Below are 27332 nucleotides of genomic sequence, written 5' to 3' on the forward strand. Positions count from 1 at the left end.
AAAATGCTGTGGATCTCTAAAGCAATTCAGTTCAATTCACTCAGGTAAGAATTGATAATTCCCTCTAATACGGTCATATTTGCATTCATGGCAGAGCCCAGTGGAGCCGGACTGGGAACACTGGGGGGAAAAAGGGAACGACACAACCACAGCCTCAAACCGTAGTGGGGCCAAGCTCAACTTTACGGGGGGGGGCTCTGGCGCCACCTAGCGGCCAACACATGTCATCGCATCACTGCGTTGCAAGCAACACATAAAACTTGCACGGAGCGATTTAGGATTTAGGAGTTTTCCCCCCTCCTGAGCGTTTGACAGCGCTGTACACCATAAGTTAGGCCTAAATGAGGACAGAGGTGACATTTTGCAAAACGAGGGTAAATCCTCATCAAACAGTACTGTATCTGACCCATCAAGGCACCTTCAAAGTGTTTACCAAGCAATATAAAACATAATTTCATTCTAGAATATGCAACGATTGTCGGATTGTTTCATCTAAAATTCGTCCGAAAATCAAATGCTCGGCCAGACACGGCCTGCCGAACAACCGGCAAATTAAAAACCACAAATGTATGAATGAATATAAATAAGCCAATGTCCTCATATTTAGACAGCTCACAGTTTTAATATCACATATAAACAATGAGGCACGCGCAAGTGCAGAGCTTGATGTGTACATAAAAAGTATTGCTAGTGCAAGATAAAAGTCCTGTATCTCACAAAAAGAAAATTCCTCACGATGGGAGAACGCGCTTGCCATAAAATTCCGGTCTGTCAAAACCATTTCACGGACGCGGCGGCCATGAATGTGTAATTCAGTCACTTGAGGTTTCCTTGAGCGAGGGCAGAGTCGGATGGAGCACATTTGTTGGTAGGAGGCCGGCGCAGGGTCTCGGCGGCGGTGGAGACGGGGGGCCGCCTCGAGGGGGGCCGTTTCGGGAGGGCACGGAATCAAATAATCTTGACCACGGGGAAGTATTTGTGGGCAGAGAAGTCAAACTCTGGGAGCACCTGGGGATTGAGAATGGATTTGATATATTCTACTACACACCCAATACACTGTACACACACACACACACACACACACACACACACACACACACACACACACACACAGCTTCCAAACGAATCCTTTATCAGTTCATTCTACTCAGATGTCAAATTAAAGGGCAATAGTGGTGTCAGATTGAGTTTTAGCCCGTTTACCAGTCAGCACACGTGTAATTTACATCACCCCTGACCATTTTCCGGACGGTAGCTCGAATTAAAATATTTTTTAGTATTGTCTCGATTTGGGGGTTTTGGAAAATATGGTGCGAAACACCTGGACACGCTGACAATGAAGGTATTTGTGTCAAAGTAACTTAGCAGCATTTTGCTGTATTTTGTATCCGTTAATGCCTCTGCCTTTTGAGGTGACACCGGTCTGGTCCTTTTAAAAGAGTGGGAGGATTTTTATTTATTTTTTGACACTGTGGCGGACAAAGGGGGCGTGGTCAAGCACCGGCCCCGGACAACGGTGCGGAACAGGCATCCCTGACTTCTCAGTCTATTCTGGGACTTTTCATTTTCCGTCCTCTTTTCATTCACTGACATGCGATGTGGATGGAAAAGCAGAAAATAAAAAAAGGGGGCGTGGTCGAGCACCGGCCGCGGACGACGGCGCGGATCCCTATCCCGCGGCCGCCACGCCGCCTCGAGCCGGACCAATCCGACTGGAGGGAGGGAGATTTCTTAATTTTTCTAATTTTGTGGAGGGGATCGGCGCGCGGGCGCTGAACGGGGCCGATTGGAGGCGGCATGGCGGCCGCGGGAAAGGGAACCGCGCCGTCGTCCGCGGCCGGTGCTCAACCACGCCCCCTTCGTCCACCACAGACACAGAGAGCCACTGTTTATTGATTCTTTTCTGCTTTTCCATCCACATCGCAAGTCAGTGAATGAAAAAAGGACGGGAAATGAAAAGTCACAGAACAGATTGAGAAGTCAGGGATTTCTATTCTATGCATTAGTTTGTGTCTCACACAGAAGCAAGCGGGATGTGACCCGTTCTGGATGAGCGACACTTGAGTAGGTAAAGTGTGTGTTGAGCAGAGCGGTACCTTGGTGTCCTTCTTGTGTCCTCCAGCCAGCAGCTTGGTGACCACGATGTTGGGCTTGGCGACCTTCAGGATGCGGTTCACCTGTCGACATCCGACCACAGACTCATTTTCAAGCGTACGGTTCTGGTCTTCTACATTAAAACATATGATCACTACATATCATAGAAACTAAGGGTGAACGACATTCTTTAAAATGTTCCAATTTTTCGGTTCGAATTGACAGAATAACCCACAAGGAACCGAAAGAGGTCTTCTCTTTGTGTCCATCCACAGAATTCCTTCCTTCCTTCCTTCTTTCCTTTTTTATTTTTTTTTTAATCCCCGTTTTCTCCTTTCAAATAAGGGCTGGTGGTTCTGGGGTATCGTATATTTTCTCTTCTGTCAAACACGGCCATAAAAAAAAAATAAAAGCCCGCAGAGACTGTTAACCGCTGATTAACGGCCGTACAAAAAACACCCTCCACCGACCTCGGGGTCCGGGCTGGGCACGTTCTCCAGGATGAGCTTGGCCTGCTGGAAGTGTTTGCTGGCCGCGAGGTAGAGGTCAGCGGAGCCGGGCGGAGGGTTGTACTTCTTCAGGTCTGACATCTCCTGGAGGTAGCGACGGGGGAGGGGGGCGGAGGGGCGGGACACGAGGACGGCGGGAAAAAGTTGTCGTGGGAGGGAAGGAAAGCCGGGTGGAGGGGGGACGAGAAAGAGTTAAAAATAGGTGGAGGAGTTATTGGAAAAGCGGGAAAGGTGTGAGATACAGGGTGTCCGAGCGGGTGGAATATACACTGCACTCGACGATCGATTTATTTATTTTTATTTTTTTTTTTACACGGTACCTTGAACTGGATGTAGTGCACGGGCGGAGGGGTGACCACGCTGTTGAAGGGCGCAAATCGATGCTCGTAGCGAACCTGCTCGCTGTCCAGCTCGAACCGCGGCTTCCGTACCTTCCCGTCCATATCCAACGCCACCATGGTCTGTCCACAGAGGGAGAGAGAGAGAGAGAGAGAGAGAGAGAGAGCGAGCGAGAGAAAAAGAGAGAGCGAGAGGGAGAGAGAGGACACGTAAGTAGGCACAGGTTGAAACGTAGAGGAAGAGGTGTTTAGTCCCCCATCGGTGTTCTACCTTGTACATGCCGGCACACATGTTCTGGTAGGCTTGACTCATGGTTATCTCCTTGCTGAGAGGGCGGACTGCCGAAAAGGAGGAGAACACAGAGAGAGAGAGAGAGAGAGAGAGAGAGAGAGAGAGAGAGAGAGAGAGAGAGAGAGAGAGAGAGAGAGAGAGAAAGTATCAGCATCCCTCGTGCGTGGACGCGCCGCGGCAAGGCTCAAACCATTAATGGCGCGGGCCGTCGTACCTTTCTTCTTCTTCTTGGCTTTCTTGCTGCTCCGCCCTTTCTGCTGCTCCTCCAGGATCCTCTCCTCCGCCATCTGGGACGAGTCGGCTCGGCTCAGCGTGGACATCAGCCAGGCGTACAGGAACTCTGATAAATACCTGCGGACAGACGTGCACACACGCGCGCACACACAAGTATAATAATGCAGCATAAGTTGAGGTTTGACGGGGTATGTGTGTTTTTGTGCAAACATGCATCCCTCCTCTTTATAACAGCGGGTTTTTATAACAGCGTTTAGGTTCAGCACCATGAGTATCTCAACAGCGTAATCAAACACCGAGGGGTGAAGCACATGATGGGAGAGGAGTGCATTCTCACCAGTAGACGTAGTAGTACTCATGCATGCTGTAGAGCTCCAGTTCGAAGCCGCTCAGCAGGTACTGGATCATGATTCTCAAGTTGTGGTAGAGGATCCAGGTGCCCAGACACGCCAGATGCTGCCTCTGAGGCTCCAGCTTCATCAACAGACTGTGCAGCGCCGCATCCACCTTCTCCGCCTGCGGGGGGGGGGGGGGGGGGGAAAGGCGGAAACAACATTATACGAACATTATATTTTTTCCCCCCACTTTCAAGGACTTCACTGCAAAACAAATATAATCAAGTATTAAGTTTCCTCGTCTGGACTTTCTGGGGGTGAAGTTCTCTCATTCCTTTGTCCACTCATCTCCACCTGTTTATTCTGTTTCTCTCCTCTGTGTACAACCTCCAGTGCCAAAACATAACAGCCCACGTCTTGATTTCTACGGCACATCAATCTCTTGTTACGTCCCCCTCGCCGAGAAATGAAGAGATTTGGTTTCAAAGCTGGGAGTGTGGAGCCACACCTCATCCTGAAGAGTCGCAAACTCTTCCAGAATGTGTCCCAGTTTGTCCCTCTGCCGGGCGCGGTTGTGTCCGTGGATCTGGATCAGACTGCAGAAGGGCTGCGGTGAGAAAGCACACACACACACACACACACACACACACACACACACACACACACACACACACACACACACACACACACACACACACACACACACACACACACACACACACACACACACACACACACACATTTATTTAAGGATTTGACAGATCCCAATTGTTACTGTATTGCTGTGTCATACTGTATACAGTACTGTGTACTGTATATCTCCATACCAACTTTATTCACATGCACTTTACTGCACATATCTGTATATACAAATAGCCTATCCCATAAACATAACTCCATTCCCTTCTATTTTGTTCCACCACTTTGTATTCTCTTTTTGAGTCTTATTATATTTTTATTTTATTGATATTATTCTATTCACTAACTGCATTACGTTGTAGGAATCAGTTAGTTTCAGTTAGTTGCTAGGTAGGAATTAGGTTTAGCTATTATGTTCAGTTTAGTAACTATTGTGCATTATCTCCGGGTGAGTTCCAAAGACATTTCACTGCATATATGCATCAAAGTATGTATATGTATGTGACAAATAAACCTCTTGAATCCTGAAAAACAGAGTATATTTTAACTTGAAAAAAAAAAAAAAGGGGGGGGGGGGGGGGTGTATCTGCTTGAGCGGACACAACGGTTTCTTTAGTAAAGATCTGTACCCTGGAGCAGTGGGTGACAAAGGAGTCGATGTAGTCTTTGGCCTGGTGGTTGTTGAACAGGCAACACCTAGAAAACAGCACAATTACTGGCAGCCTTATAATAGCACCTTAAGAGAGAGAGGCTGCAGAATGAACCGCGCCTTTCAAAACAAAAACAAAAAGACGCTCCAAACAGCACTGACAACCGTCACGTCGAGGGTCCACGTACTTTGAGGAGAGAACAGGAGGACTGACAAAGTATCTGAGGGCGTCTTTTATCATGTCCTGCATCAGGTGCGTCCCAAACACTTTCTTGTTGTCGATCAGGAAGGTTGTCTGGAGACGCAGAAGGCCAGGGTCATTCGTACGGCAACTCGTCACATTTGAAATCAAACGGGCGAAGGGGAAAACCCCCCCCAAAATGGTGGCTCACCTGCAGCAGAGAGCGAGAGAGGACGCAGGGAGACTGCTCACTGAACTCACAGAAGAAGTCCTGGAAAAGCCCAAACACATGGTTTTCAGTGAAATGTTCAAAGCTTAACAACAAGATCCCAAGGTCTCAATTTCATTCTCTATTATTATTGTTAATTTTGTATATGTAGATGTTATTTATTTGATACAATTAAGAATTTGTGGCCATTTCTCATTCATGATTATCATGATACACTTGAGACTTTAAAACGGATGTCAACATATAATAATATGTTCTTCTACCATCCGAGCACCAATAAGAAAGGCAATTTTATTTTGAATTTGAGATATTTGGGTTAATTACCCCAAACCGCGTTGAAAAACTTTGGGTTTTAAATTAGGGTTACGTTAATAGCAGCAAAGGAGGAATCGAGAAGAAAGAAATACACTTTACAAGGTCCCGTGCTGGCTTGGTAACAAAGAAAAGTATTTTGACAAGACACTTTATCAGCCTCTGCTTCAAGGACAGCTGATCTTATCTGAGGCCGCCTGACGTCTCAGTGGGTGGGAGCATGTGTGAAAATGTATTTTTCCACATGTAGATAAGCGCGCGCGCGCGTGTGTGTGTGTGTGTGTGTGTGTGTGTGTGTGTGTGTGTGTGTGTGTGTGTGTGTGTCTGTGTCTGTGTGTGTGTGTGTCTGTGTTTTACCCTAGCTAGTTTCCTGTGTCCTAGTATTAAAAGACCTTTACCAGGATGCCATGAAGATTGGTGGTGTTGATGACATCGCAGACAGTCTTGATGCGTTCTATAAGCTTGCTGAAATACACCACCATGTCCTCCCTCTTGATAATCTTGGCGTAGCGAGGGAAGGTCGGGGGCAGCAGCCTCTGGTTGACCAAGGGCTCGAAACCCATCATGATGGGGTGGTCTGCAGCATGCAGTGGGTAATAAAGGTTATTACATTTTTTTTATTAATTTTTTTTTATAAATCACATTTCTTTCACATGACTACAAGATATTATGCAAAAATGAGCTGCATATATCCAGCGTATTCAATTCTACAGTCCTGAAAAAAGATTTTGGATTTGTAGCACTGCTCTTAGTTGATTGGGTTCGACTGGTTGTGCAATTAAGACTTGATTAAATGGCTCAAAGAACAGAAGGTGTGGCTGGTGTGTTAGTCACGGTACCTCCTTTAGTGGTGTCATTCTGGGACTGGATGCCGTGCTGAATACTGGTGTGTATGGCAGACAGTAAGTCAGCTGCCTGAGCCATGAGCTTCTGGGCCTCGCCCACAGAGCTGGTCTGGTAGAGCACACACACACACACACACACACACACACACAAACACACACACACACACACACACACACACACACACACACACACACACACACACACACACACACACACACACACACACACACACACACACACACACACACACACACACACACACACACACACACACACACACACGGAATTCTTATCTACATAGGAGCAAGCCTTTGTAATCAATGTCACATTTTGACAAAGACACATGGTGAGTGTTTTTTGTATGTGTGCAGCTGTGTTGATGGAATGCACGTTACCTCCTTCTTTGTAAAAGCGATCAAGGCGGTTAAGAGAAGTCGAGTGAACTTGATTCTGTTGAAAAGGGCCAAACACTGCTGGTGCTGAAGGGAAAGAAAAGCATTTTGGAGAGGTTCTGCCCAGTTAACTATTGGAGATTCGAGAGCTTCAAATAGAAAAGACGGTCCCAGGTGCGCGTGCACGCTCGTAAATATGTAGTGTCACAGCATCTACAATTCTCTCTCCCACACTAACACCCCCTGCCCCCGCAAGGTCAGTCACACTGCATTGAAAATGGGACTAAAATGACCCTGCGTTTCAGAATGGACGGGTGGATTGACTTACCTCCCGTTCCACCTCTGGATCTCGCTGCTCACCCTGTCGGCTGCGCGTGCTCTGAGGGAGGGAAAGATAAAACATAGTCAAGAGGAATGGCTCTCGAACATTCATTTTTCCAAGGATATTGCAAGCCAGCTGTGTTGTGTTTATCTCGACGGCAAATAAAAAAGACTTTAAGGGGCGGGGGGGGGGGGGGGGGGTGGCATCTGCTGTGGCCTGCCTAGTGCGTTCCTGGCCTCCGCTTTGAAAAAAAAAAAGCACCCACCTTGACTCTTCTCTGCAACTCATCCTCCACATCTTTCAGCATACCTAAAATCAAACAAACAAACATATGAGTGTGACACTAATAACCACAGTTTTCTTCCCATGATAAAAACACTCGATCTGTAACGGCTGCAGAATACCCAGATCACTAAAACACTCTCACCCGTAACCCGCAGGTCTGTGACGTTATTGGCCATCTTGAAGCCATAGGTCATGGCCTGAAAATCTTCCTGAAGAAAACACGCGGCAGTGGATGGAAAAGACGTGTCAACATTGACTTTCTAAATGATAAACTCCAGCGTGAAAGCAGTCAGCCGTGCATCTGTGTGTTCTTTTTCTAAATAGGGAAGAGAACTTCCATGTTGCTCACCTCCTCGAACACAGCGGCCTTGTTGACCTTCTCCCGGGCGATGTCGCACACCTTGAGGATGCCCAGGGCGAAGGCTTTCAGGGCGGGGTCCTCGATGAGGTCTGGGTTGTGGACGTACAGACAGGTGAACACAGTCTGGGCCAGAGAGTGGCCTTCCAGCCATGTAATCTAGAAACACACACATATTAAAAATAAAAAGAATGATCTTGGAAATAAGGTTATCTTTAATATAATGAGTCAATAAATTATATTTACATGTATATAAATTAATTTAAAAAAAACGTATCGATAGAAAAATTGGGACTGTTTTCATTGGACAATCAGGGAAGACGCACCAAGCAGCAGAAACACGTGTCTATGATGCCTATCAATTCAGGAAGACTCAGGTCTCTGACTTTGATGGCGCTGTCCTGCAAGAAAATACAGAAAAAACAAAGACAAAGATTAAATGTAAAAGAAGGTAAGTGTAAATGACCAATCCATGCAGCGTGGCAGCACCAGAACATTATCTGCAGTGGATAAACAGCACGGTTTGTTGCATTACCTGCATATACAATACATTGCAATATATTATATTAGATTAGATTAGATTCAACTTTTAACATAGTATGTGGAAGTGAATGCAATCACAATGTGTAACCAGAACAATGCGACAGAGAATAGCGATGCAGATATGGGAAAAACTTATTGTGCTCAGAAGGTCTGCATAAAAATAGCTTGGCGAGATCTAAAAAATTCCTTTGAAGCAAGTACAATGTGAACATTACACATTAAACAATATTACAGTCTCTACCGAGGAGGATCTGTTTTCGAGCGTGTCTTGGCAGAGGTCACTGCTGTACTCAGTCTTTTCAAGCTGTTATTGAAATGTGATTAATATTGTTTTCATAACAGAGAAGACGAAGTTAACAGCATTATTTTCAACAAGGCAAAAATCTGAAGTTTTACTGGAATGTATTTGTGGAGTTCTTCCTCAATGTTGTAAATGACAAATACAATTCTAACTTGACGAAACATTAAAATAAATGAAAAATAAATGTCCAAACCAATGTACACTTTCAAAAATAAATGGATGTTAATCAACAAATGAGGACATTCATAATTACTTGTTCATGATTCGTGGTTTTACAATTTGTTACTTTTGGAGATTATTATTATTAGACATTATTTCCATTGTGTCGTAGTGAGTGATCAGTGACACCGCACCTTTACGGCCTGTTCAAAGTTGAGAACCTTCCGGTTGACTTGGTTTCCAATCATTCCAGCGTCCATCTTAGGATCCATCATCTCAATGGCTGACATGGCCTCAAAAAGACCAAACCTGACGCAAAAAAAATGGAGTTAGGTGGCATACGGGTTTGTCTGAACATGTACAGAGTATAATAGCGCTGCATGTACGGTGTGGACTGAAATTATACCATACAGTGTCTATGAGCATTAGTGGATCTGACCAGTACAGCAAATTATTCTAAGAATTGTGGGAAGCAAATGCAATAGAAATATGTAATATTCAGGTAGTTATAACTACAATTGTTGGAAATGTATGAAGCCAATAGAACAAGAAATATTAGGATATACTCACAATTTGTCATGAAGGAGCTCTCCAAGGTTCAATTCTATATAAAGCACAAAGAAAGTCAAGTAACACGCTAAAGCTACTGTAACGCTCCAAAAACATTTTCCCTCTGTCTCTCACACACACACACACACACACACACACACACACACACACACACACACACACACACACACACACACACACACACACACACACACACACACACACACACACTACCTTTGCATGCTCCTTTGAAGTCGTGTGTAATATCGACCCAGTTGGCATTATTCCTCATTTTCTCCGGTATTCCCAGACCCCAGCCAGAATCATCATCCTCAACCGATGACTTCATCACCATTCTGACAAATGAGAGAAAAAAAAACTAGACAGCCATACAGATAATTTAGAAATATGTTCATACAGAGATTCAAGAGATGAATCTTGAATCTTGAAAACCTCCACAAATAGACACTAATATTGTGTAGCTCCCCGTGCCATCAAAACAGCTCTGACCCGTGGAGGCATGGACTCCACCAGACCTCTGAAGGTGTCCTGTGGTCTCTGGCACCAAGACGTGAGCAGCAGATCCTTTAAGTCCTGGAAGTTGTGAGGTGGGGCCCCCATGGATCGAGCTTGTTGTTCCAGCACATCCCACAGATGCTCCATCGGATTGAACCCTAACCCCGCCCATTCACATGATGTAGAAGAAAAGGTGATTCATCAGACCAGGCCACCTTCTTCCATTGCTCCATGGTCCAGTTCTCATGATCACCTGCCCCTTGTAGGCACTTTCAGCGGTGGACAGGGGTCAGCATGGACACTCTGACCGGTCTGCAGCTACACAGCCCCATACGCAGCAAGCTGTGATGCACCGTGTGTTCTGACACCTTTCTATCATAGCAGCATTAACTTTTTCACCAATGTGTGCTACAGTAGCTCTTCTGTGGGGACGGACCAGACGGGCTAGACGTCACTCCCCACACACATCAATGAGCCCATGGGCGCCAACACATCAACTTGAAGAACTGACTGTTCACTTGCTGCCTAATATATCCCACCCCTTGACCAGTGCCATTGGGATGAGATGAACAAGGTTATTCACTTCACCTCTCAGTGGTTTCAATGTTGTGGCTCATCAGTATGTATGTGTGTGTGTACACGCAGGCGCGCGCACACACACACACACACACACGCGCACACACACACACACTCTATGGGGTCACCATGAACATATGTCACTTCAGCATTGAAAAACAGCAGCTGCACACTCACTCACCTGAACCTGAAGTTTCTTGAAAGAAAATATTTTCGTGAGTCCTGACTTGTCAACTAAAATGTCATGATCGTGACAGACCTACTCTTGTATTGATATTTATGAAAGACCTTATAAGAAGGTCACCAGCACATAAACACGGAAGAAAGACAATCACTGGTAAATCTGCTTTGCTATGCCCATTTATGACTATTTTTCAGGATCTACATGTGCAGCAGTTCATTGTGAGGTCAGCTGGATTACTATTGTGTTCTGGGGGAGGACTGGTGCTCAGGATAGAGCCTAAAAAGGTGGCGATCGCTGCATGAACGACCTGCATATGTTTTGTGATAAAGCAGCTCCGGAACAACAAAAAACAAAAGAAGAAATTGTGTCGCTCATTATGAGGAGTTGATGTGGAGGTACAGATAAACTCATCCTATCTATGGTTAAGGTTAAAAAGCCATCCTGGATCAGATCATGAAGGTATTGGCTGGCGTCTAAGGAACGAAATGATTCAAGTCGGATCACTACACTGGACATCATCACAACAAATTGGAGGCATGTGTCATAGTGCAGCTAGTAAATCAATGTATATAGCATGATAAGCTAAACCAGACTACATTAGGCGTTATAGATGGAGAAGCCGGTCTTAAGTCAATTTAATAGATCGCCCATTTCTAGCAAACAACCTGACATTCAGCGGACGGTTCATATCATTCGTAGGCAAGAATGTTTGTAGTAAGAAACGGGCACGTACCTTGCAGTTCGGGCTAATTAAAACCTATTCGAGAGCTGGCGAAATCGAGGCGCACAAATTGTACGTCATATAACGTCGACTCGGGAGATGTAGTTCATCAGAGCGACGGGCGACCGGAGACGCCATTTTTGTAGTTGATGTCATTTCACACGACGGAAATGGAAATGACGCCCGGACGGCGTTGTCACGCGATAGCAGTTATGAATTAAATATTAAAAAACAAACAAAAAAAAACCAACTTTAATTTCATTAATTCGTGTATTTTATTATTCTATTTATTAAAAAAAAATTTTGAATCGCAAACAAGAACACAGAACTGTAAATAACTCATCTAAATATACACGCGAAACAACAAATATTCAACCCTGGAAATATGGACGCCATCGTTTAGAAATGGCGATTCGTCATTTTTGTTGTTTTCCAGAGCTTTATTTGAAAACTTAACGTCGTAACGTAATGCTTGAATGATCAGAAAAAAAAAGAAAAGTAAAAAGGGAGCAAAAAAAAACCAAAACAACGTTTTTACCAACACAATAAATAATGAAAGAAAAAACAAACAAATCATAAATGTGTGGGAAAAAAAAACAAGCTCACATTAAAAGCCATTTCCAATGGTTTAATCATCTTTTTTTAATTTAAAAAAAATATATATTTTTTGCTGTTGTTTTTATCAGATCAAATATTTTAAACAGACCGAAAAATCAACGCCGGCCTCGCTCACTCGTGTGCCAGTGTCGTCACGCCTCCGCGACCCGTTTCCGGTGCGTACCCTCGCGTTGCTACCGCCTCTCGCGATGGCGGCCGCGGCTCCCCCCTTGACAGTGACAGCTGGCTCCGGGGAGGAGGGGGGGGGCAGGGGCGGAGGGCGGCTCGCACCATAACACCGCCGCGGCGTTCGCAGACCAGCTCCGTGTCGCTGCCTCCCATCTTGGAATTGGTTCCCGCCCGTCACGGGACAACAATTCCTTCCGACGCAGGTTCGTAGAGCATCCTACCCTTCCGACCCATGCACCTAACCTCGCGTTGACGCGCGTTTGTTTACGAGTCCCCCATCAACATAGGCCGGTTAGCCGGCTCTAGCTAGCGGCCGCCGCGGAGTGACCAGTGGAGCACCTGTGACCCCGGCAAGACTTCTCAAAAACAGTCCCGTGTCTCCGCTCGTTCGTCCTGCGGATGGCAGCCTGGTCCTAGTGACCACCAACCGCTCTGTTTGTGTGATCATATTCCAATTCATAGCCAAATGAGGCCCCCTTTCCCCCCCCCCCCGCAGATTTTGACACCATTTTTCCAGCATCCACTCCGCGTCCAGTGTCCGATTAGATGAAACAAGGTTAGCTTAAGTTCATTCAGTTCGATGTTTTGTGGTGAGTTGTTGCAGAGATTCTGATCTTCTTGGGTTTTTGTGGACCGTCATCAATACGCACGTTGGTTCACTTTCTGATATAAAAGCCTTGTGTTGGATATGAGCAATTTATATAAACAAACTATAAAGATTGAAGTTCCCTAGGTCTGTTTTATGTGTGTGTGTTTTTTTTAAAGGTGAATACAAGTCGTAAAAAACTGTCATTTGTTGATTGTGCGTGTGTGTGTGCATGTTTTCCCCCAACGCACTCAACACAAAGCTCTTTAACCAAGTTTTAATACTTACAATATAATCTGGTTTTCTTTTCGTCTCCTTCTTGGGTTTTTATGGCAGCTTGCACCCTGTTTTTTGTGTGTGTCTACAAAGCTGCGTGTGTGTCTGTGTGTGTGTGTGTGTGTGTGTGTCCGTGTGTGTCCAATCACCGACTCTTCATACTGTCCTTTCTTCCTCTTCTTTCTTGATTATTTTACCCTCGATTTCCAACCCAATGGTACACAACCCTGGCCTCTTGAGAATTCTGTAAAGGATTCCACATCCTACCCCAGACTCAACCCCAAGTGTCTCACCCAAATAAAAGTCCCCATGTTTTTCTCATCGGAATTCCTCTTCCATTTGTTCCCTTTCCCTCCAGTATCTTTGACAACTTCAGCACAGGTCCATGTCCTGCTATGTCCAATTTTTAATCTTGGTATAATGGTCTCTTAATATCTATTTTCCCCAGGTTGTGAGATAAACCCACCTTATTTTGTATGTTGTGCGGATGTCTTCCTTTTAGACGGTACTGCCAGACATACTGCTGGAAATGTTGGCCATATTGCTTATCATAAGCATATCATAAACCTTTTCAGCATCAAGGAACATAGCGGCTGTCAATTTAATGCTAACTTCAGCTTTCCTTATTTCATCCTCCAGGCAAATTATAGGATCCATAGTGCCTCCACTGCATCCACTCAGGCATGGTGCCATCAGATTACCTTTTTCCAAAACAAACAGTCTCTCCGTAATCATTTTTTCCATCGCCCTGCCGCCATGAGAGGTTAAGGCAATAGGTCTGCTTAATTTGGGTCTTTCCCTGGCCTGCAAAGGGAAGCCTTCCCTTTACCCAGACTTTATTATACAATTTCAACAATTTCTAATGATCACTTCCTATAGTTGCTTCCTCATGCACACTCCAGTTGCTAATTCTTGCAAAATCTGCCGACACAAACGTGAGATCTAGCGCTGACCCATCTCCTCTGTTCACATCTGTCCTACACTTTCTCCTCCAGAAGTTCTTATATACCTCTGTAATTATTTTCCGTTTGTCCACACCCCCATAGCTCACTATGTGCATTAAAATCTGAAGACCATATGATCATTCGATCATTGCCTTTTCCTGGCCCTCAATTTGCTCCAAGCTATCCAAATCAAGCCTCTTGCTTTGGTTATAATAGTTAACGATTACCATCCATTCGCCCTCCACCTATGTATCAACAACTTTGTATTCCTCCCGGCTACTCTATCCCACCCAATACACACACGTGTCCCTGGATGAAAAAAATTAAAAATTCCTCCCCAGCAGAGTCTCCTGTTCACACTATATCTGTTTTGCTTTGTACTGTAGTTTCACAAAGGGCTTAATTTCTTGCCTGTTTGGAGGCAACAGTGTCTGTGCATGCCATTGAGGGACCACCACCATCATCAATCTTGAACAATACTTATCTGTCCCTGTATGTTGAGATTATCTTTTGCTCCCTCCAATGCCCGGCATGCCAAATTTAGGTGGTATGATGCTGCCAACACCGCCAATGTAATCTTTCAGTCTTAGATTTGACATAAACATAAATGTGACTAACCTTCCTCGTCTATCCGCATCTTGCGTCCATTATCTCGAACCTCTCTAGCATTATTCGCCTGTTTCCCCATGCTGCTTCACTACGAGCACCTCCACAACTGCAACACTAACTGGATATCTTCACATTTCCCATGCTCATGATCTCCTCCACATCTTGCGCATTGCCCTTCTTCCCTACTGAACTTTGTGTCACCAAAAAGTGTTGGCCTTTTTAACATCTCAATGGTCCAGGCCTACACTCTCTTACACTTTAGTCGAAAAATCCTTTGACAATCTTCTGTGGTAGCATGTCCCCTTCAAAGTCCACCAAGTCTCTTCCTTTTCAGCACCCCTCTCTTTCGCCTTCTGCTCTGTGTGTCTTCTTTCTTCAATCTCCCTCCCTCTCTTGTCTCCTGTGTGTTTGTCTCTTCTTCTTGTCACCTCCACCTTAACACACATTTCAATTTTTGTTTTCTTTTCATTGGCCCCATTGTCTTAAGTGCCATAGACAGATGTTGTAAAGAGAGTGATAAAGAAAAATAATAGTCACAAGTAAGATTGTGAAACTGTGACGGCCAGTGCCAAAGCAGTAATAGTGAGTGTGTGACATCTGTACACTCTACTACTAAGTAGCTACGGCAACCAGGGGCATTGTCATGTGATGCCCCTGGTCTTTGTGACATCACAACTCTCCCCATATAAAGCTGAGCTCCTGGGGGTCCGAAGGGAGTGACAGGCAGAAGCAGTGAGAACACTTAACAGGAGGGCGGCCTTAACCTCTCGCCCATCCCTGCTGTGGTAGTGTGGGATTACAGTTGATTCCTACACCTACAGCCAGTTTAAAGCCCCCCCCCCCCCACACACACACAACACAGAAGGAATCCGATCTTATTCCTTAATGACCACGCTGTGACGAATGCCAGTATTTCCCAACCAGACCCTTGCTCTATTGTACAAGTACCCTGTCTAGAGCTTATTTGTTTCTTTTCTTATGAGACCTGCCATATGCATGATGGTCCTTGTTCTTTTTGAAACCAGGCAAGAGAGGCCACGCAATCCCAAAAGAAAACTCTGACTATCTCTTAAGCCGTGTGCCAATGGAGTTAGGCAATTTAAGGGGTTTTGTGTGACTGCAGGGATGACAGCCGCATGACATCAATAGCAGAGGGGTTTGTTTTGGATCCTGTTTTGCACACAGGGGGGGGAAAAAAGTTTAGATAATGAAAATCTATTTGTTGCAATAAAGCGATAGATGTTTGTGTGGCGTTAAACAAGAGGTCATTAGCCTAAACTGAGATGCTGTGCTCACATGCATGAGGTTGCTCAATGACAAATTGCAAAGAACAGCTAAGAGCACAAATGAGCTTGAAGTACCCTTCCCGCAAAAAAGTTATTCTATTGTATTCAAAAAAATATCAAATAAAAACAGAACATTTAAACCTTCTATGAATAATTAAATGATTCTTTGACCCATTTGTTACATTGCATATACAATTTGGCATCTAACATTCTTAAATATCATTACTACCAATATTTATTTATTTGAAGACATTTTTTTTTATTGTGGGAAGTCCTTTGTTGATTTCTTTTTTCTTTTTCTTGTAGATGATTTAAAATGTCAATGTGGTAAAGATGAACAAGCCCAAAATGACCACTGAAAAAGGGTAAGTACCTGTCTTATAACCCCCCCCCCCCAACACACACACACACACACACACACACACACACACACACACACACACACACACACACGTAACCTTAATTGTCTGTGTGAAAGTCCTGTCATGACCATCTGTGCGAGCGGGGTGCTGGACCACAGCATCACTGTTTCTGCACTTCATGTTTTGTGTAAAAGACGCAGTGAAGGGAAATTTAGGATAGCAGCCCGGCCTCACACAGTCATTCTGGCTCTACTTTATTAAACCTCTATGATCCGTCATTCACAATAATCTCCAATAATTCTCCAATAATCTCCTTTGTTTATGTGCAGGCCGTTAATCTTATAATAAACCTTATAATGAGTCTATGATCTCTTCCATCGGACTAGGCTCAAATGACTCTAGTTTGCAGGAGCAGCACATCTGAAAAACCTTGCCATGTTTGACCAAGTAAAAATTGATTTGAAACCTTTTCTTCAGTGCATACCCCCAATTACAATGTGTTTGTTTAAACTGCACCCCTAAGCTACAATGTGTCTCATTTTATATATAAATTGGCCAGTACAAACATTTTTTTAAATTTCCTCTCTCTCTCTCTCTCTCTCTCTCTCTCTCTCTCTCTCTCTCTCTCTCTCTCTCTCTCTCTCTCTCATTTTTTTCTTTCCCTCTCACTCTTTCTCTTTCTGTCTTTATAAGGACATATGACATGAAAACTCAGCTCAGCTTGGTTCATTTTTAGAGTTTTTGATTTTCCCATGGTGCTCGTTTCTATGCCGGCAAGTGACCTTTCACCCTGTTGCCTAAGATAATAAAATCCATAGTGTAAACAGATTTCCACTAGCCTACAAAGCCCATAATTTCATCGCATTGCTGAAATGTATCAAACAATGTATGTGTTGGTTGTGATGGTGTAACACAGTCATCATAAAATAATCGTACTATATACAGTACATACTATGTTATGTTATCAACGAAAAATAATACATTATTAAAATTTTACATTAGAATAAAATACTTTATTTTTTCATTGTAAAACTTAGTGCACTTACTGATTTGTCATGATTGCATTGTGTTAGATTAGTCTAAGACAACTTCATGTCTTTCCCTTTGCACTAAGCATTTACAATTAAAATGACATTACAGCACAGTCTTAAAGGGCCTCACAAGCTTCACATAGAAATCAACGGCATCCCCTGAGCTTAACCCCCACCCAGGCAAGGAAAAACTCCTGGAAAAACTCTCAGAAAAAAAACATGAAAGAAACCTTAAAAGGAAATGGAAGAAACTTTAAAATGGAATGGAAGAAACCTTAAAAGGGAATGGAAGAAACCTTAAAATGGTCACAACGGTCAGGCTGCAATGGATGCTGAGTGAGCAGCGTTATTAGCATTATATAACACGCCTTAAACGATATAATATGCTATATTTAACAATACACTATGGGATTCTGTTGTGCTGATGCATGGTGCCACATGCAGCATCAGGAGTCAACACTGTTTGCTTTTTACCCTCTGACCCTGTTTCAAGATCTGTCCTCTTTTGCATTTTAAGTTCATTATTGCCAAGGCAGCTGTTAAACAAACAAGGATAGGTTAGAAGGAACTGCTGCAAAAAGGTCTGCATTTGTATTTGGTTTGTAAAGGTCATTCCTGCTCCCTCTCCTCAGGAGGGGAAATTTACTTATATATATACTTTATTGGTATACAACGAGGATTCTCAATCTCCAACAAGTGTGTGTGTGTGTGTGTGTGTGTGTGTGTGTGTTTTCAGTGTTCCCAGCAACTCCAGGTTGCTGATGCTGCTCGGCCAACTGGAGAGAATCAGCGGCGAGGCCATGGTGACAGATGTGGAAATAGCACGGCAGCTCACTGCCAAGATCCTGCATCTCATTCAGACACAGGGTGAGACACACACACACACACACACACACACACACACACACACACACAGATTTACTGACCATTACTGTGGTTTTGTCACGCTGGCAGTGGGTTGAAGTCTTTATGATCTATTCCATCAGACTAGAGTCAAATGACTTTAATTTGCTGTGGCAAAACATCAGGAAAAACCTTTCCATGTTTGACCAAGTTCAGTGCATGTCTCTTCTATTAGAACTGCCTCACAAAACAATAGAATACTACATTAGAGTCCAAAACTTGTCTAAACTGTCTCAAACTGATCAGGAAAAGTAACTTACTTTGTCCTTACTTTTTTTTTTGGCCTGATGGATGTGTGGTTAATCCATAAAGAAAACATTTACTTGTGATTTTCTTCACTGAATGTGAAATATGGCACCGTATGTGGTCCATTTCATTGGAGGATCATTTGACATTGAGATTCTTTTTGTTTATTTTTGTGTTCCAAGATACTTTGCTGTGTGATTTATGAAGATGATAGGCCACTTAGTGGATGTTTAGACTACTTCTCAGGATAGATGTTTGGGAATATTAGCGCTGGAAGTATTCCTGCCGCAGGAGTCAAGGCAGTATAACTGACACACACTCACACACACACACACACACACACACATACACATACACATACACATACACACACACACACATCACAGGCCCCAGCTTGCCAAAGTGTACTGCAGAGGAACATTTAAACTGCTACAAACATGGGAATAACTAACCAAAGAAAGGGTTTTATTTAATTTGACTTGGCAATTTTGACAGTTAAAAGAAAAAAAAGTTGATTCCATACATGTTAATCTCAAATTTAGACAACATCAGGGATGATGAGATAGGCGTCATACTTTGCACTGGGTGAAATACTCTGTTTTGGATTTATTTTTATCCGGCCACTAAAATTATTCAGAAAAGGGATTACGAAAGAGAAGGGAGTAAGGCAGCAGGGATGTCGCATGTCAAGATCTTGCCTCGGACAATAAGTTGTCACTGCTTAGAGATGGATAGATGGATAGATGGATAGATGCTTGATCCGTCTCCCTCTATCTATGTCTGTCACTTGAAATAGAAGTGTCTCCTGAATGACCAAATTCAAAATTATTTGATGTTCGGGGTCAGTTTTTTCATTGCCTTGCTGGCATGAGGGAAACACATTGTTAGACACACATTATCTTTACAAAGTTTATTAAATGTCCCAGGCTGAACCAAATGCTATTACCTATAGTCATTCTGGGTTCATATATTCCATTTTTTCTGTTTTAAACCAGTAGGAGTTGAGTATCCGCCGATACCAATTGGATACAGTCTTTTTCCCTCTCTTAAACTACTAAGCTGTTAATAATGCATTTGTCTGGATGCACTTTGTTTAGCCTAGCCATCTAAAAAACATCATGCTCAAATTGTGAAACAAATATTCTACTCCCCAAATGGAAGAAATACATAGCCCACAACATGACTCAGTTAAGCAGCGTCAGAGTACATATCTTTTCCTTCAGCTTCTGGTCTACTGGGACCTCATACGTCTCTGATGACGGGAACACAGGAGATATGAAATCTACCACTTCCACTGCTGTTCTAAACACACAATGCATTTGCCGGCCACAAAGACATTGGTCTGTCGATCAGTTAAACAAGTTCAATGTTGAATTTCTATTTAAATGCTGTATCTTTGTCACAAATATCAATAATATGTTGTAATATTTGTTGTTTATTATAGGCATAATCATTAATAAGCAAATAGTGTAATTTAATGCACCCAAAAGGATTTGTTCTTCTTCATGCAAACATCACTTAAAACAATGATTTTTTTATTCTTTGTTTTTTATTTTTATTTTTTTATTTCTTTATTTTTCTATGCTCTTTTCATTTTCCTTTTATGGCACTTTGAATTCTCCGGTTACCCTGTTAGGTTGACACGGAAGCACAGCCTTTAGATCTCGGCTGCTTTCCCTTGTTCCGTTGAGGAGTGTGCGCTGGCTGTGGCGCAGGTTGTGACATCTCTCTTTACAGCATCTCGCTCAAAGTTTAGTTAAGCTTTTACATAATAGTTTAGGCTAATGGATTGGATTTTATTTTCTGATATCCCATCCATTGATTTTGGTGAGTATCGGACCGCTACTGAGTGTCAGATCCCTGCCTCCCTAGTCTCTACACAACTGACTCAAATAGAGACCGAAACATATGAAAGGACACCGAGATCTTGAGTAATAAAAACAAAAAAGGCTTTTATTTATAAAAGAAAAATAAACCATAAATAAACCTTACTCAAATTGCAACAAAAAAAAAACAACCAAAAGGGGTTGGAGATCCCAGCCAAACAGAACAGGCGATGGGGAAGCTACTGGCCAGCCACGTAACGGGCCGTGCGAACCCAGCTCTTCCCCCTAAACTACCAAAAAGGGAGATAAACTAAAATAACAAAACCCAACATACCAGGATGTTGAGGAAGAAAAACAATTGGCATAAAAAATGGAAAGGAAAAATGATACCCTAAAACCAAAAAGCTGTGTTGCAGGCTGTCGGGCAAGTATGTGTGTGTGTGTGTGTGTGTGTGTGTGTGTGTGTGTGTGTGTGTGTGTGTGTGTGTGTGTGTGTGTGTGTGTGTGTGTGTGTGTGTGTGTGTGTGTGTGTGTGTGTGTGTGTGTGTGTGTGTGTGTGTGTGTGTGTGTGTCTGGCTCCAGTGCCCCTCAGTTCCCCATATATTTTTATTGACTCCAGGTGCTCCACTCATAGAGCAGGCAGGCAGGAAGGCAGAGAGAGAGAGAAAGAAAGAAACATGCCCATAAGCAGTGTGCGAAAAAAGAAGGAAAGAAATCAATCAACACAAAACAATGCCGTACATTTATTCTGTATTTAATCTCCATCCCTCGGATTGGACCAGATGCTATGATGCTGTGCTTGTGGTTCTGTAACACTTCCTCTTCCTCTCCTTTCACTAACTCAACATCCACTGATAAGCAGCTCTCAGGTACTTTATTATCCACCGAGGTGTAACGCTGCAATGCTGAGGTAAAATGGGAAGTGTGGGGGCTAATAATCAAGCACAAAAATGTGACCGGCCGATCAGTGTCAGATATATCCGATTCTGTGCCGGTCAAATAAACACGGCCGATACAGTGCTCATGTACTTGTAAAAATTCCCTATTACTCAAACCCAATACCAACGTAATGTACCGTAGTTGCAGTTGACGCCCAAAATAGAGGGCGAAAGAGAAAATGTCAGAAGATTAGATAAATTATGTATCGCTTGACAATATTCCAAAATTTTGCAAACTGTGCATTTATTGCTGTCACAGGGGAACTTCAATGTAATGAAAGGTTTGACTCTTTTTTTGGGACTCGGTTCTTGACGTGTCACTCAGAACGAGTTGTTTAATTTGATTCCGTTGGTTTAACGCACAGTGAGCGAAGGAGGACTTCCAGTTAACAAGAGTGAGAAGAGTCGGCCATTTATTATAATTACTTTTTTTTTTTTTTTTTTTTTTGCAATGATATGCAATTTATTTTGGAATGGCAAGTACCATATAAATATAATATAAATGTATATTTGTACTTAAAAGTGAAAGAGACTTTTATTTGAAGTTTGAACTGGAAATTTCCATGTTGGTTATATGTTGTGTCCTACTAAGACTCAATGAGAGTTACAGGTTGAATTAAACTGAAACTTGGTGACAATCCCATATTCTATTTTATTGGAACTCAGTGACCATTCCATATTGGGACACTTTCATGTACTTTTATTGTTCCATAGTGAAAAATGAACTATATTCAACACACAGTGTTAAATATGCAGCGATATTCCATATGTGCAGCTGTCCTATCACGTGAGCGTGATCAGATCATGCAATGTATTTTTCATTGATGTACAGCAGATATACACAATGAGACCAAATTACAAGAAAATTTGATTTCTCCGAAGACAGCGGATATCTTTTACATTGTCGTCCGATCAAAAAGGTCGGACGACAATGTAAAAGATATTTAACAGTCAATGGTTTATTATGAACATACAATTGAATGAAAATCACAATCGGCCAAAATACTCCCTATGGTGAATGCTCCCGTTGATGCTGATTAAATTTCTTTGAGTATTGTAAATCTGATACGCCACACCATCATCTCCTGCTTGAAGGAAGCACCTGCTCCCACATAACCCGCATCAACACAGAATTTGAACGGACGGTCGAACACAGGCGCAGCAAGTTCTGGGGAATTAGTCAACAAGGCCTTTACACATTCAAACACATGCTGGCAACTTGAGACCATTGGAAACGTGTTTTTGGGCTCAACCGCAGTGGCAGAAAAGATTTTACAAAAATTCCTATAATAACCCGCCCTCCTCAAAAAAACAGCTCAGCTCACGCCGAGAAACGGGAGGGGGGAACTACAGGATAGTGTCAACCTTGGAATTTCCCCCGGCTTGACTTGCACCCGACCTACAACTTTGCCCAAATATGTCACTGTAGCCTGGCCAAACTCACATTTCGCAAAGTTGAGTGTGAGATTAGCACCAAGCAACCTCCCAAACACTGAATTAAGTTTCCCATGAATTTGAATATATGACAGCGTGGTCCAGGTCACCCTAGACGCTTGATAAACCCGACAAGACTATTTACCAAGCGCTGAAACTCAGCGAGGGCATTGTGCATGCCGCATGACATCACCGGAAATTGCAAGAAGGTATCAGGAGTCACCAAGGCAAAAATCTCTTTTGTCCAAGGAGTTAGCGGCACCTACCAATTTCCCTTTAACAGGTCAAGTTTGGTTACATAATTTGCAGCACCAACATGATCAACGCAGACTTCTACCCGGGGAAAAGGGTAGCAGACTGGTTTTGTGACCCCCAATCCCTTCACGAAAATCCATGCAAAACCGGTCTGAGCCATCAGATTTATCAGCTAAGTAGCATGGTGAACTCCATGAACTGAAGCTAGGCTCTTTACCTGCTTTTGCTAAAGAAGGCTGTTATTAGGATTCTCTCTGTACGCATGTTGTTTGATCAGTGGAGAATCTCCCACATCAATATTATATTGTAACATATCGTGTTGGTCCCAGACAGCACATCTGTAAACAGAGACACATGAGATTCAATTAAACTGACCAAATCCTCATGCTGGGTCTGGATCAAATGCGAAAACAAGTGTCAAGTTTTAACAATATTTCAGAATTTTTCAACTGTCCTTGGACAACAGCACTGGCCGTTCCAACAACATCATCATCATCAAGCTCAACATCAGAGGCTGCTGAAAAATCCCGTCTCTCAGGGAGATCAGCACTGGCCAGCGCCAAAACTGCCTGGGCCCCATCAATAGGTTCAGCACTGGACAGCGCTAAGGCTGTTCTGACCTCTCTGACTGGAGAGAGGACAGATTCTCTAACGCTTTATCCCCTGGATTGAGACTCCTGCTTTTTGCATCTTTGTCAAACCATCCCTTTATTTTCGTTTGCGAGCAGACATTTAGTTTTGTCCAATTCACAAGCCCGGTGAAGCTCAAAAACAGAAAATACAGGAAAACAAGGCGCAGAGCACATAATTGTCAAAAGGAACTTGTTACCGGCTTTTGTGCGGGAAAAAGAACACAGCCCACCATTACGCGCTCAAACAGCTCACCGATAACCAAAATGGAAAAGAGTGAATGTGGAGAGATGGCCTGATTTGGTTTACCAGGGACCTGGGAGACATGGCATGTTTTGCAATGCTGCCGCACGTCTCCTTTTAGCCCTGGCAGAAAAAAAACATTGCAAGACACGATCATAACTTTTATTGGCTCCTAGGTGGCCAGCGAGTGGACTTTGATGTGCCAGTTTAAGGATTTTGTGCTGACTTTTCTGCAGAAATACAATTTGCTTCACAACACTCCACAATCATCCTGCGTGGAAACATGAGGTGGTCATTAATGCATGAGCACATCCTTCAAAGGCTGTGCGAACCCAGCTCTTCCCCCTTAACTACCAAAAAGGGAGCGTAAACTAGACCAAAACAAAACCCGATAACTGCAAAACTAAATTGCTGTGCTGTGCTGCAAGCTGTGGGGCATGTGTGTGTCTGCCTCCAGTGCTCCTCAGCTCCCCATTGATTGCTTTGATTGACTCGTAGTGACTCCTGCTCACACACAGACAGACAGAAAACACAACGCGTGGAGAGGGCGCGATCAGGGCGCATTTTTCGCCCCTGTCTCCCTCTCCGACGGTACCGACAATGTGCGCTTGCAAAAAGGTGCTGTGCCAAACCTGTGTTTTTATTTTAGATGTAGGCTATTTTATTTTACATCTCCTTATAGAACGAAAAAATGTGTATGGAATGAAACCGTGTGTAATTAGGACACTTTCTCCGTGACACCCCCCACCCCCTCCATGCGTTATGCGGAGAAAATGATCGGAACGAGTCCACGAGTCGTTCCCTGTTCCTCCGTGCTCCGTCCCCCCGCTGTTTTTAGTTTAGTTTTATTTGGAGGAATGGGATCGGAGCGCACAGAGGCGTGTTCGATTCACACATATAAAAAAATATTTATGATTCCCCTTATTTATGATTCCCCATTGAAATGTTATCCCTGTGCATTTTGCAAGCTTCTATCTGTTTTATCCAGTTATTGTATTGCACACTGACAGACAAAGCCCCCCCCCCAAAAAAAAAAACGACTGCTTAACTTGAAGAATCTCCGTTGACTGACGGGTTTTCGACTTATGATTAGACTCGTCGCCTTTCAGGGGGCAGCCCTACCTTGACTGTTAACCACTCTGAGTACTTGAAACAAAAGTAAAGGAGAGGGGTACATTGTGGTACATTGTGGTACATAACATGTACATGATCATGGATGTTTTATGTGCGTAACCTAGTTCCCTTTTTTTGCTCTGGCCCGTTGGCTAAGAAATTCATCAGCTGTAAAACTCGATATCTTGATCCAATGAATGGTCTTGATTTCACATCGGCACGCAAGCAGGCAACAAATGACCTGACCATAGCCTGCTGACACTCGTTGGGGAGACAGTATCTCACAGTCGCTTGGAATAACACTGTTTTCCTGCTGTTTAACTGTAAAAAACGTAGTCAATGCAGCCTCAGCGTATTGAGACACTTGGGCTTGAGTTGTAGTAAGGGGCTTAAAAATACAGCCTCGGTTCCTGTCGAAGTAAGAAAGAACTTTCGCCAAACTAGTACAGCAGGATTAGCGCAGTCTAGATCTTTTTTTCTTCCTTTATTTTTTCCTTTCCTTTCTGTGTCTGCGTTGTGACTGACCGATGGCTGATGTCTGTGACTCCCTTTCAATCAGGATCTATCAGCTGTTCAACTCCTCTCTTTTACTTGCCTGGCTGTCACGCGTCCCTCTGCCTCCAGTGGAGATGTGTGGATATCCAAAGAAGGAGGAGAAACGCTGATCCTCTTCACAGTAATCATACACTTGTTCCCGGGGCTTTGCTGTACCCAGTGTCTTGTGAAGTCATTGGGTCACTCAAAGACACACGGGGAGAACATGGGAGATTGAGAGACATTACGAGGGATAGAGAGATGGTTACAAATTAAATTAGTGAATTGACTCTGGGCAAACGCTAGAGGATTTGCTGAATGACTCACCAAAAGTGTGGGAATGGCCTCTTATTATGAGTACTAAGAATAAGTGGAGTATGCAGTAAAACGTGCAGTTGAGGCATGTGAAGAGCCATCATATACATTGGACTGGTGTAGAATTGCTTGAGCATGCAGAGGGAGGTCCTGTACTCGTGCCGCTGACTGTAGCGTACATTTGTCCTCAAAGGGGTGCAGATATACTGTGCTGGACCTTTTGAATGTTGACCTTAATGACAACGACCAAACCGTGGCCACGGACATCAACTCTGCAAGGCTTCACGCACATCCGAAGACACCTGAAAGGAAATTGATGATTGGGATCGTAGATGCCGTTTCACCCTGAGGCTACTTTCTCCACTTTCTCTTCGATCTCTCCGGATTCACCCGGTAACTTCCACAAATACATTCCACATATTTTATGTCTTGCCCTCGGATTGAGTTTTCTTGATATCCTTGATAAGCCGCCTCTAAGGAATACATTTAAAATCGGTCACAGAAGATATAATATTATTTTTGAATTTTTTTTTTTTAATACAAGCTTTCAGACATAGTAGGCAGGTGCATTTTCCTGTGATCCACTTTCTTTCCATAAATGCCGTATTTCTGTACAATTAAGTGATTTCTGAAAAGTCTAAGCTTTGTGGTAGTTTGACACAGGTTTCTGGTCTGTGGTCTACGGAGGTCATAAGTGTGATCCATTGCAATGCTGAATCCCGTGAAGTATCGTTTGTTGCTATCAAGTGAAGTGCCCTGGAGCAACCGCTACCTCCTCTAATGGCTCTGTTAAATGGTTTGACCTTGCACCAATCACGCAAGATGAAAAATGATTTTCTCTGTAGGGACATTTATTAAGTATATCGACGTATATTTTCCTTTTCATAATCAGTTTAGACTTTCTCCACCTTACAGCATTGCGTATTTATCCCTTTCTTGAACGTTATTGCCAGGCTTGTTATTATCATACAAATTTATATATATTATTATTTATTAGTGAAAAAAGCCAAAGCTAATTCAAAAGTGGTGAAAGAAAAAAGAAACCCGTAACGTTGTGTTTAGGTTTTGTGATAAAGTGCTTGCAGTGATTTTGTTTTTGTCTTTGAGGATTACTGTTGAAATGCCATTTTGTTTTTCCAGATCTTTAAAAAGTCTGGTATGACAGAAATGCTTTCGGGGCCACTACTCTCCCAGCAACCCAAGGGAGGGAGGGAGTGAGGGAGGGAGTGTGTGTGTGTGTGTGTGTGTGTGTGTGTGTGTGTGTGTGTGTGTGTGTGTGTGTGTGTGTGTGTGTGTGTGTGTGTGTGTGTGTGTGTGTGTGTGTGTGTGTGTGTGTGTGTATTTTGTGTTTCATTGCAGATCTATGTTTGAACCAGCACATGCTCTCTGCATGGTGTGCTGTGGCACAGCAGCTCAGTTTCATGCTCTGCATCGTAAATCAGATGAAGGCT

At 43.4% G+C, this 27332-nt stretch overlaps 2 protein-coding genes across 3 annotated transcripts in view; one reads left to right on the forward strand and one right to left on the reverse strand.

The window, feature by feature from the left end:
* Positions 1-602: 602 nt before the first annotated feature.
* On the reverse strand, positions 603-12540 carry naa35 (N-alpha-acetyltransferase 35, NatC auxiliary subunit). Of its 2 annotated transcripts, none has more exons than XM_080004079.1 (23): positions 12346-12540; positions 9802-9923; positions 9589-9622; positions 9213-9327; positions 8342-8416; positions 8007-8174; positions 7800-7866; positions 7638-7681; positions 7379-7429; positions 7054-7137; positions 6652-6766; positions 6211-6389; positions 5483-5542; positions 5279-5385; positions 5071-5137; positions 4311-4409; positions 3805-3983; positions 3448-3584; positions 3213-3280; positions 2924-3064; positions 2565-2687; positions 2097-2177; positions 603-1008 (listed from the first exon to the last, which is right to left on the reverse strand). In XM_080004079.1, exons 1-23 carry the CDS (start codon positions 12501-12503, stop codon positions 949-951), a joined length of 2334 nt encoding a protein of 777 aa, XP_079860205.1. In that variant the 5' UTR covers positions 12504-12540; the 3' UTR covers positions 603-948. The 2 variants fall into 2 exon arrangements, with proteins under 2 accessions (XP_079860205.1, XP_079860206.1); XM_080004080.1 differs by lacking the exon at positions 12346-12540 and adding an exon at positions 11577-11625.
* Positions 12439-27332, forward strand: part of agtpbp1 (ATP/GTP binding carboxypeptidase 1) — a 35850-nt gene continuing 20956 nt past the window's right edge. Inside the window, exons 1-3 of the mRNA XM_080004081.1 lie at positions 12439-12553; positions 16358-16416; positions 18181-18311. Coding sequence (XP_079860207.1) covers positions 16385-16416; positions 18181-18311 — 163 coding nt within the window. The 5' untranslated portion in view covers positions 12439-12553; positions 16358-16384. The remainder of the gene's footprint in view (positions 12554-16357; positions 16417-18180; positions 18312-27332) is intronic.

Source organism: Zeus faber, assembly GCF_960531495.2.
Source record: "Zeus faber genome assembly, chromosome: 7".
NCBI lineage: Eukaryota > Metazoa > Chordata > Actinopteri > Zeiformes > Zeidae > Zeus > Zeus faber.